General features: G+C 48.8%; 1 protein-coding gene across 6 annotated transcripts in view; it reads right to left on the bottom strand.

Moving 5' to 3' along the window:
* Positions 1-12264, bottom strand: part of DLGAP2 (DLG associated protein 2) — a 783073-nt gene that overhangs the window by 705991 nt on the left and 64818 nt on the right. For 2 of the 6 annotated variants that reach the window (XM_042982835.1, XM_042982837.1), the window contains exon 1: positions 6787-7039. The exons of 1 other annotated variant lie outside the window; for it this stretch is intronic. In XM_042982835.1, the coding sequence (XP_042838769.1) occupies positions 6787-6848 (62 nt within the window). In that variant the 5' untranslated portion in view covers positions 6849-7039. Of the gene's footprint in view, positions 1-6704; positions 7042-12264 lie in introns of those variants that run through there. 3 more of the 6 variants (XM_042982842.1, XM_042982836.1, XM_042982840.1) reach the window with 3 other exon arrangements.

The raw sequence follows: 12264 nt of genomic DNA, 5'->3' as shown, positions 1-12264 counted from the left end.
GGAGTCTGTGCTGTCCTACTGGAGGCTGGGAGCCTCCCGGTGAAGGATTTTAAATAGGAGACATCACAATGGGACCTGTACTGTGAGGCAGTAACGAGAGGTCAGGCCAGCTCAGAGGACAGGAGAACAGTCCTCTTAGACTGGAACAGCCACCAGGGAAAACCAGCCAGAGTCTGAAGTCAGGCAGCAGCTCTGGGCATGAAGAATCCAAGGAAGAGACTGCTCCTTCCACATTTCGTCCTCCCCAGACCCCAGACATCATGTTAAAGATTTCTTAAAGAACACCAGAAGCCAAGACAGAGTCCCATCAGTGGTACAGAAATCTTAAGGATTTCCTGAAAATCAGAGGTCAACAGGGACAGAGGGGAGGCCACGATAAAATCACTCCCAGGAGTGGCCAAGGCGGCAGCAAAGACCCTGGGACGCGAACCAGGAAACACGGAGTCCAGAGACCAGGAGGGTGCCAGGCAACCACAGCCCATCCTCATTGTTGGGGTCTGTGTGCATGCATTCACCTACTTGCCATGGCTCATCCATACCCCACAAGTCAATACACACATCGGGGCTGTTTGCAGAGTGACAAAAAACATGGTCCTCAACGCACTCGATTGCAGCTCAGGTCAAAGAAGACCCGCACTGCCTCTGTTCCAACTCCTGGGCTGTAAACACATCTGTTCATGGCATTTTTTGCATGTATCTCTACTGGTGGTCTCACTGCTCAGAATGCCCCCAGGCCAAGTGCCAGACTGCTGCCCAGTGCTCCTAAGGTCAAGAAGGCTGCAAAGTGCCTCACAGAGATAACGTGTGTTAGGGAAGCTCTGTTCAGGTGTGAGTTCCATGGAAACGAATCAGTCACGTGCAGTAAGTGACAGGTCTTTAAACACACACACAGACAGGAGGAGGCTGTGTACTGACTGGTTGATGAACATGTTGCAGCCAAAGGCTCACAGGCACCTGATGTGGTGCTTCTCTGGGAGCAGTGGTTCAACGTTCACAGACGCTGAGGTCCAGGGGCCTCACAGAGCCCAGGACCACGAATAACGAGAACCAACTGCGGTGAGACGTTTAAACGAGAAAATGCACTGGGGGTTTCTAAAGCGTGGCCGTTCCCCTCCCACGGGTGCTATGCTAGGTCACAGGCGGTGCCAGAGAACCTGAGACAGGAGGCAGTGGAGCGGCCCCACTAGCCAACGTCACCCAAGGCAGGGGAAAGAGCCACACCACACCACAAGTCACCGGCACAACGTGTACCCTCTCTCAAATCACTACAAATGAATTCTCGTGATTAGAAGCAACTGCGCCTGCCATCAGGCCAGCTGGACTTCGGAAACAAGGACAGACAGATAACTAGAATCGTCCCGCTGGGGAAGAAGGGCACCCAACTCAACCAACAGAAAAAGTCACAGAGAAGCAGCCTGCATACAGAAGCATGGTCGTGAGAAGCACCGGGAAACGCTGGCCTGGAAAAGAACTGCGTGGAGATGCACACTAACTGTCATGAAACAGAACGGGCTGAGCATGCACGTGATCACGGAGGAGCAAGCCAGTGGCTGTAAGACCCCGCTGAGGATTCTACTAGAAAACTGCACAAAATGCAAGGACGGGACAAAGGTTAAAAGACATCAAGAGCTATTCCGGGGAGCTCAAGTGTTTCCAATGCGACCTTCGGAAGAAAAACCAGAGAGAACGCAGAGGAAAAAAGAAAGAAGAAAAATTCCCCAAAATAAAGGAAAAGCAGCAGCTTGAGCTCGGTGGAGCCCACTGAGCACCCAGCGGCAAGAACAGGAAAGCAGGCCACAGCAGGAGGAAAAGCTCACGGGGGCACCCATGTGCGGAACCGGGTGGGGGCGGGGAGGAAACCTGACCTACGAGTCAGGCCTGCGGTCAACAGGACTCCGCTGGTGACGCCACGTACGTGTCAGTGGTTTCCAAGGAGAGTGGTTACAGATTTTGATTCCAATGCTCAGTAAAATTAGATTTTATGTGGGAATAAACATATTTTTAGTCACCAAGGACTCTAAAAGCTTTCCCACTCACAGATGTGAACAAAGAGACTGTTTAGAAGAGACAACAGCAAAGGGAAAATGAATAAAAGCTGAGGAGGAGACATGGCAGAGGAGCCCGTGTGGCAACAGGGGACACACAGCCAACGGACCCACCACATACAGCCGGGACACATCTGCGTGGCCGATGCGGCGGGGGCGGGGAGGAGGGGTGGCCTGGGGGGATCAACCGCGTCCCAGATCCTCGACTGGGACTCTGACAGAAAGGTGCGTGTCACACGTGTTCGATGTGAAGACACTCTGCCTTGTGCAGGGAAACGCAAAGATCTCAATAAAATATTAGCACACTGAGCCCCGCAGCACGTCACAAGACGACACTCCAACTGGGAAATGGATGAATGGTTCAGTATGAGAATAGTTACTACCTCGTTCCAAACGTATTGAAGACGAGACCTCTTCATACAGATGCTGGCTAAGCGCTTAATTAACGTCAACACCATCCCTCATTTCTTACATAATATGAACATTAAGATTAAAGGGGAATTTATTTCTTTTGTAAAAGATTGTTTACCTTAAGTCCACTAGTGATTATCTTGGTAATTAACACCATGCTACCTGTCCTAAGCCATGCAATAAGACAAAAAAAAGGGGGGGGGGGATATGGAAAGGAAAAATAAAATTTTTATTTATTACAATTACAATTTATCCACTTAGAAGACCCAGGTTGACACCAAATTAGCAACCCTTCAATAAGGAAACAATACAACAGCACAATTTAAAAACTTGCAAAAGAATATGAAAATGTGACTTATTTATTAAATGATACCAACGCATCCTACAAATAAAAGCTTCCTATATGCAACCTCCCTAGTCGTCTTGGAAATTTAATGAGAACGATGGTACAATGACTCCATCAGAGTGCTACAATCTGAGTTGGTAAATGTGATGTCTGTCAAAGTCATACATGAATACTCACTGACTCAGCAATCCCACATGATGAGCAATTGCGCATACTCAAAAAGACGAGTATGCAACAAAGATTATCACAGCAATGCTTGCTCTAGGAAGAAAACCACCTAACCTGTGTGCGCAACAACAGGGGAACGGTTACCCAGACGACGACGCATCCACTGTGAAACATGGGACACACGCCAATACAGTGAACTAAGCAACTGAGCAACATGGTAACTATGCAATTCCTGACCCCAAACTGGAGTCTCTGCAAAAGGGAGACACGACATAAAACACACTGCCGGGTCAACAGACAATATAGGGAGTATGGAAGGTACAAGAGATAAACACATTGCATCGGTGTTAGGTTTACGGGTGATGAAGCACTGGGCCTAGGGAATGAACACCCACGTTCATAGGAATACGCACAGCAGAACACAGAGGTGAAGAGCACAGGCCCATGCAAGGTGCTCCATGTGGGTCATGGGAACGTACCGCGTGCACGTGTGTGCAAAGGGGGAGGGAGTGCAAGTGTGAGCTCAGGTGATAAAACAAACAGGGTGCAACAGCAACGACGGGTGAATATACACACGACTTTTCTTTTCTTGAAACTTGCCAAAAGTCTGAAGTTATTCCCAAAAAGGTTGTTTTTAAAAGAAATGCAGATTTTTATACACATACATTAAAATACAAAGATCTATTTGGCTCATTCAGTGAAAAAACTAGCTGCAGAACTCTTTGTAGCCTGATCTCAATTATGTTAGAAATGTACACAGGGGCACTTGAGTATATATTCACGATAAACACATTTATCCATATAAATGCACAGAAACACCAAAGTCTCATACACAGGTATAGCCAGGGAGGATAAGGATTTTGAGGGTTAAAATTCTGCATTCAACTACGAATTATCTGCAACACTCTAAATCTTTTAAAAACACGTTTCTTGTTTACATTGTTTTTACTTGGGTATACCAGCAGGAAGGGAGGACAGGCCAACATTTCCAGGGAAAGTCATCAATCTCGAATTCTCCGAGCTTCTCAGTATGGGGAATCAGCGGGCAGTCCCACAAGTCATGGGAAGCATCCGTCACTCAGAAAACACGACAAAATACCAGCAGTGGTTACATGTGGGTGGTGGGGTTACAATCCATCACTACCTTCTTCGTTTTGCTTTTCAGTACTCCTCAAGCTTTCTACAATGTGCTTGTTATTATCCTCAAACTTGGGAAAATTATATAAATAATGTTTACTTTACATATTTAAAAACCCAGTGTTAACAATAACATGGAATGGTTGGAGAATGTGTGTCCAATGACAGGGAAGAAGTGGGGAAAGTCACTGTTTTGTTTCCCAGACGGAAACAGAGACATGGGGAAAGAAACAGCTTCCTGCCAGCACTGACCGAATGTATTTCCTTGCAACAGAAAGGCCCTTCTCAGTTTGGTGTGGGGATGACCCATGCACAGCTCCTCAGTGGAAAACGAGGAGCAGCTCTATGTGACTCTGTCTGCAGACCATGATCTGCGACCACGCTGGACCACGCACCTGGAACGCCCTCATTCTAGAGAGACCCACGACCACACCCGTGGGCCACATCGGCAGCCACTGGACCACTCACCCGGGACATGCTCATTCTAGAGAGACCCACGACCACATCCGTGGGCCACATCTGCAGCCACTGGACCACTCACCTGGGACATGCTCATTCTAGAGAGACCCACGACCACATCCGTGGGCCACATCTGCAGCCACTGGACCACGCTCATTCTAGAGAGACCCATGACCACATCCGTGGGCCACATCTGCAGCCACTGGACCACTCACCTGGGACATGCTCATTCTAGAGAGACCCACGACCACATCCGTGGGCCACATCTGCAGCCACTGGACCACTCACCTGGAACGCCCTCATTCTAGAGAGACCCACGACCACACCCGTGGGCCACATCGGCAGCCACTGGACCACTCACCCGGGACATGCTCATTCTAGAGAGACCCACAGCAACATTCACGGGCCACATCTGCAGCCACATGACCACCCACATCCAGGCAGGGTCTGAGTCCTGACAGTCCGGTTCACCTTTCACGCAACAGAACAACTTACTCCCAAAGGGCTGGAATGCAGCAGTGACAATGTGTATCTGATCAATGACGTGGTCTGTCCCACTCTGGGGGACATCTAAAACACCACCAGTGTGTTCCTGAAAACACAATGAGAACTACCCTCTTGAAGATGTAACCTTCTGCCACCGAAAGCCAGCTTCTGCGTGAGAGACTGTTCAGAGAATAAAAGGCAAACTACAGATGGGGACTCTCTGCAGTTACGTATCTGACAAGGTTTTATGTGTCCAGGACATATAAAGAACTCCGGAAGCTCACCAGGAAGAAAGCAAACCTCCCACGCTTGAAATGTGGGGAAAAACTAGAACAGTCGCTTCACCCAGGAAGATAAACGGGAGCAGAAGGTCTGTGTGCACCTGCTCTGCTTTAACAGACCAGGGTCCTGTGTCACTGGTCCACAGACACAGGACTGACCGTGCTCATTCCCTGAGGCTCACAAGCGTTTCACAATGAAGCCACACTGAAAACAGAAAAACTAGGGGAGGGGCACCTGGGGGGCTCAGGCGGTGGATCGACCAACTTTGGCTCAGGTCGTGACCTCACAGTTCATGAGCTCGAGCCCCACAGTGGACTCTGTGCTGACAGTGCAGAGCCTAGTTGGGATCCTCTCTCTCTCTCAAAGAAAATAAATAAACTTTAAAAGAAAAAAATAAAGGGGTGTCTGGGTGGCTCAGTTGGTTGAGCATCTGACTTTGGCTCAGGTTACGATGTCACAGTTCACGGGTTCAAGTCCCGCGTTGGGCTCTGTGCTGACAGCTCAGAGCCTGTAGCCTGCTTTGGATTCTGCTTCCCTCTCTCTGTCCCTCCCCTGCTCATACTCTGTTTCTCTCAAAATAAATAAACATTAAAAAAAATTTTTAAAGGCTTCTTATTGAAATACTGCTAGAAGTAAAGGAAGGATGCCTGATTCGAGGATAATATAGCTTCTGCTCCCTGGTGGCACCTTCAGGTCTCGCTGTCCGCTCACGCACTCTGTGCCGTCGGAGCCTTGTCCTCGGCTGAGATACTTCACCTGGTAACATCGGGTTTATCAAAGGTGTAGGTGACATGTACACAACTTGAATCTCCTCCATAAGACACAAGTGTGCCCGCGAGTCCCCACACAACACTATCGGGAACAGTGTGGGACCAGCAAACCGGACCCAAGGGGCTGGGACACCACTCACCTGAAGACTGGCCCCCAACACCCCAGAAACAGCCATTTCTCTACAGGACAACAACAAAAGCTGCCATGAGAAAGATGTAGAGTTGGATTCGAGAACTGGGGTGGCGGGGGGGGGGGGGGGGGACACAAAAACCTCAGATCTGCCCAAGTACAAGTACAATGCACTTCATCACCAGTGACCGCGCTTCTAACCAGACGTCACCCTACTGATAGAGATGTAGTCACTGTGAAGTACGTGGCGTGACGTCTAATACGATCCATTTATACAGAGGGGCAGGCAGACCCTGACATCATCTCCTCGAATGAACATGTCACTCCGTACGCACCATCCAAAATTCTGAACCAGCACATTTCTGGGTTTCGAGGTGATGATCTCTGGTTTCACCAGAGCTGAGTGGCTATGGCACCCAATCGGGCTGATTTCGGTCAGTAAGACTCAAAGCAGACAGCCCCCACCTCACCTCACGAGGCCCCCTAGCTTCACAAGCTGCCCGGGATGCCCAGGGAGCCACTGCAAACCCAGGCTTCGCGTCCAGACCCCACCCTGGCACGTTGGCCCCGAGGATGTTCTTGTGAAAACCCGCTCCTGTGGCAGAAATTCTCATGCAGGCTGTCAGCCCCGTCTTGGTCGGCCTGGACTCCTATGACCAATTTCTCACTGCTCTGGAGGCTGGGGCCCAAGATCCCAGTGCCGGGGAAGGCCTCTTCCTGGCGTGCCGATGGCTGCCTGCTGGCTGTACCCGCCTCTTCCTACAAAAGCACTGATCCCATTGTGGGGCCCAAACCTCATGACCTCATCTAACCTTAATTATGACCCAATGGCACCACCTCCAAATTCTATCTAGCTGGGGTTAGGGTTAGAATTTTGTAGGAAAACAAACATTTGATCCATAGTGAGTCCCCCGATAAAATCATCTACAATATTAGGACCGAGCCATCTGGCAAGACAGGGCCTAGGGCACAGAGCAGCCAGGTGGGGCCGACCCACGGAGGAACACAGGCCGATCGGACCCCACACTGCGCCGGCTCCCAGCTCCTGCAAACCAGCCCCTGGTGCCAGGTTCACCCAAATGAGGGGGTTCGAAGCAGGTGGAGCAGTGTCTGTGAGCAATTCCCGCCCTGAATCCGAGCCGGTTCCAGCTGAACGGCCACTTAACGACCCGCCCCACTCTGCCTTCGAATAAGCACAAACCTGAAGAAAGGGTTTGGTTTTTCTTTTTTTTTTTTTTCAATTTTTTTTAATGTTTATTTATATCTGAGACAGAGAGAGACAGAGCATGAGGGAGGGAGGGACAGAGAGAGAGGGAGACACAGAATCAGAAGCAGGCTCCAGGCTCTGAGCTGTCAGCACAGAGCCCAATGCAGGACTCGAACTCACGGACCACAAGATCATGACCTGAGCCGAAGTCGGACGCTCAACCGACTAAGCCACCCAGGCGCCCCGAGGAGGTGTTATCTTTGAAAGAGAGAGAAGAAAAAGAATTTGTCTTTCTTTCTTAAAAACTACAAGTGTGTTGTCTTACAGCTCTGAAGGTCCCAAGTGGAAAATCAGTCCCACCGGACTACAGTGCCTGTGGGGCTGGCTCCTCCCGGAGGCTACAAGGAGAAATATTTTCAGGACTCTTCCTCAGCTTGACGTGGGCACGGCTCATTAGTGGTTGGTGACAGGCACTTGCATGGGGTTCCTACCAGTCTCAGAATGTAACTACCGCCACGGCACAGAAGGAAAGAAGACACACGCACCCATCAGGACTCTGGTGTGCTCGCGGATCCTGCAGAGATCTGAACACAGGCAATGCAGAAGACAGTTTATCTAAAATCTTCAAAGGAAGAACCCACTCGTACAGACGGGGTAAAAACTCTATCAGGCGGGAACAGAAAGCAGCAAGTGAGATGTGATTTGTGGGAAAAAAAAAAAAAAAACGTGAGCCAATGAGATCAAAGAACCTGTTTATCTAAAATAATATCCAAGTTCTATAGCTCCTTTGATAACAAGAAAAAAGGAACAGAAAGAAAGGAAAGGAAAAAACTAAAGAGAAAGGCACTGTTTATGCTTATGATCTGACAAAGAGATCCCCAAAACATGCTGTCCACCCTCTGCTGCAGGCAGCTCCAGGGCAGAGGTGGGGGGACAGGGCTGCATGCACACCTTCCGGTCACTGGCTCTCCCTGACGAAGCCGTTTCTCACTGGCCTCACAGAGACGGTGTTAAGAAAATTAAGATGAGTTTTATGATTTTTTTCAACATCAATTTTTTAAGAGCATAAGCTAAGCAATCATCCACTTGAAATGAGCTGATCCCACGGAAATGCTCTTTCTCACGCATTTCTGATGCCTCGATGTCAACCCACAGCTGCTCCTCAGAACCCCTCGCGCGGTCTGTGCAGTAACGCCCCCGTTTTCTGAGAATTGGTGGTTTGTGTGTGTCTCCCTTTCATGAATGGCACACACATCCGGGATCACATCCACCTCGCAGGGCCTTAGAGTCAGGTCAATGTGCCTGGAAAGCGCCCCACGTGTGCAGCTGCCGTAAGGTACATCCACATCTGGGCTGGAAGACAAAGCTTTGGACCCTGTCACAGTTTCCAAATCCTATGCTAACCCTTCTACAGTTCTTTCAAGAATCACAGCGTGGGGTTCAGCCCAGGAAAATACACCCACGAGCAATGGCACACTGGTGACTCAGCTCAGAAGGTGGGGGGCTTGATCCACGGCACCTAACGCAGTCCACACTCCACCCAGCCAGACGACTGTGCACAGCCAACGTGAAATCATGGAACGTGAGATCTTGGAACCTGAAATCATGGACTGTGAGATCCTGGACTGTGAGATCCTGGAACGTGAAATCACGGAACACACAAGCAGGAAGACCAGCCTGGCTGCCTCCCTGGAGCTCCGGGGAAGAGACCCCACGCCACTCAGCCCACCTGACAGCACAGTGAAGGCGACAGGCTGCAATAAGCGAGACAGAGATCTACGAGAGAAACAACACCCCGCCACCGAGCGAGGGAGAGCCACGCGTCTCTCACGCAGGCGTGGCCGAAGCTGGGGAAGGAGGGAGGCAGCGAGCTCACTGCACGGCCGGCGGTGCAGGCGCACTTTGCAGACAAGCATGGCGCTGCCTACAAAAGCTCCGGCTCCAAGCCGCATCATTCCTCGGTTGGGTCAGTCTTCGCTGAGCCAGGAAAGGCAGCGAAGCCCATGCAGAAAGGGGAACGTAGCAGGAAAAGACCCGAGGTGAGTGCAGGAGGGGTCTGGGCAGCGGGACAACGGGGGAGGGCCCACCTGGCACAGAAAGAGAGCGCATCTGCCTTTCAGCTGAGGAACACCGAGACCACGCGGGGCCCCGAAGACGGCACACAGGACCCACATTGAACACACACTCGGCCTCCCTTCGTCTCCTTGGTACGTCACGTTCCCCAAATAAAGTATGTTGTACGCGGGCGGTCAGCTGTACCCTCCCCACGCCGGGTGTCACAGTGCCATAATCAGAGATGCAAGGTGGACAGACGGCTCTGGCCCCCAGAGCTATTCATCCACCGGTCTCCCATAGGGTTCAAGATGGCCGTCACACGTACGTGTACTCGTACGCGCGGCGGGACCACCATCACACGTACACGTGGCAGGACGACCATCACACGTGCATGTACGCACGGCGGGACAACGACCACACACACGTACATGTGCAAGACGACCATCACACACGTATACATAGGCGCGGCGGGACAACTATCACACACATACACGTACGCACGCGGGACGACCATTACACACGTACACGGATGCACGGGGGGACGACCATCAATCACACATACATGTAAGCACGGCAGGACAACGCATCACACGTATGCGCGGCGGAATGATGCACCTACCCGTGGCAGGACGACTATTATACGGTACACCCATGTGCAGTAAGGCGACCATTATATACGTACACCCATGTGCAGTGACACCTAGAATCTTTGTCTATAAGTCTAGTGGCACATGACATAATATCTTGTATAATTTACATGGAAATTTTGAGATAAAACTTTTACATCATCCCCCTCACATGTATCAACAGGAATATAAATGCCACACCAATTGTACGCCAACCATCATCCATCGGAAAACATATGAACAAGTTCATCTTAAAGGCTTAAAATATTACATTTTGCATTTTTGTCCTTAAATTCTTATTTCCATTCTACCTTCCCCCACAGAATTGTATCCTACTGTAAAGCATGTTTAGGTTTAAAAGACTTCTCTCTTGGGGCACCCGGGCAGCTCCATCAGTTAAGCATCCAACTCTTGATTTTGGCTCAGGTCATGATCTCATGGTTCATGGGTTCAAGCCCCTCATTGGGCTCTGCACTGACAGCTCAGAGCCTGCTTGGAATTCTCTCCCTCCCTCTCCCTCTGCCCCTCCCTCATGCTCTCTAGCTCTCTCACAATAGATAAATAAAGCTTTTAAAAATAAATAAATACAAGATTTCTTTCTTGGGTGCCTGGGTGGCTCAGTTGGTTAAGCATCCAACTCTTGCTCTCAGCTCAGGTTATGATCTCAAGGTAGTGAGTTCAAGTCATGCTGGGCTCTGTGCTAGGTGTAAAGGGTGCTTAAAAAAAAAAGACTTCTGTGTGTACACACACATTCATGTGCTTATATACTTGTATGTACGTAAAATCATAAATGTAATTTTTAATTTTCTATGGTATAGATTCTAAATGATTAAAAATTCTATTTGACCAAATTACCATTACTCTTAGAGGTACATAACGGAGCCTAAAATAGAAATACACTAAAATTTTTGTTAAGTATTAAATATTAAAATACAATTGGAAATACATCTTTTAGTGAGATGGATAGAGATTTTTCACAATCCTTAACGTGTCCATGGGTTAATATTACTTGCTAGTGAAGAAGACAGCTGAGTGCCAATGACCTTTTACTGCTATAAGCACTGAGAAACTTAGATTACATTTTAAGTGGATGATGAAGTAGCATCTTGTTATGGCAACAACTCTCAACTGTTGTACCTCCTTCAGAAAGCAGTATCTGTCACCAAAAAGTATTAATTGTCTTATTTCAGTTGTGTTGAAAGCAAGAAATTGGCAACCAAAAATTTTAGCTATTCATTACAGCCGTCAACTTCCTCAACAGCAAGTCCCACACAAGTACTGCCCTTTTCTCTTCGAGCCGCTTCTCACCTGTGCAATGCACCTCGGGAAGACTCACGATGGGGCCGCATATGCACACATGCATTTTATAAAGTGGAGGAAGGGGGGCAGGAGAACAGAGGGGAAAGATGTAAAAACACAACTCAGACACTTTCTCGGAATAATATGTCTTAGATGGGGCGCTCAGTAGGTTAAGTGTCCAACTTCAGCTCAGGTCATGATCTCACAGTCCGTGAGTTCAAGCCCCGTATCGGGCTCTGTGCCCACAGCTCACAGCCTGGAGCCTGCTTCGGATTCTGTGTCTCCTTCTCTCTCTGCCCCTCCCCTGCTCACACTATCTCTCAAAAATAAAATAAAAACATTAAAAAGAAAAGAATAATATGCCTTAGGAAAAAGCACACGTGAAACCTAAGATCAGGGAATTAATCTCCTAAAAACTATCTTGTATCACATACTCCAGAAATGGTCTTGATGCTCTAGAAGAGTAAGCACTGTGCTTTGAAGATTCATATTTAGATAAAGCAATAAAACAGAGTCCCTGTCATATTCAAGATATCAAGAAACTGTATCTCTTTTGTACCCAGCTTTTTAAACTCAGAAAATGATCATATTCTCCCATGTCCACAAGATCATGACATTACTTTCAAAATCTAAAAACAAAGACTAAACCAAGGTAGAGAAAGGAAACATCAACACACATTTTAATTCCTTTACCAGTGTTCTCTCTGAAACAAGGGCTCAAGGGCATAGTGTGGAGACAAACCATATTCTACACTGCCTCTGAACAACTGAAAGTGCTGGATTATAACAATCCTCACGGCCGCTGCAGAAGCACATTGATTAACATTTGGGGTATTTCAGGAG

Source organism: Panthera tigris, chromosome B1 (assembly GCF_018350195.1).
Source record: "Panthera tigris isolate Pti1 chromosome B1, P.tigris_Pti1_mat1.1, whole genome shotgun sequence".
Taxonomy (NCBI): Eukaryota; Metazoa; Chordata; class Mammalia; order Carnivora; family Felidae; genus Panthera; species Panthera tigris.
This window is presented reverse-complemented; position numbering and strand designations above follow the sequence as displayed.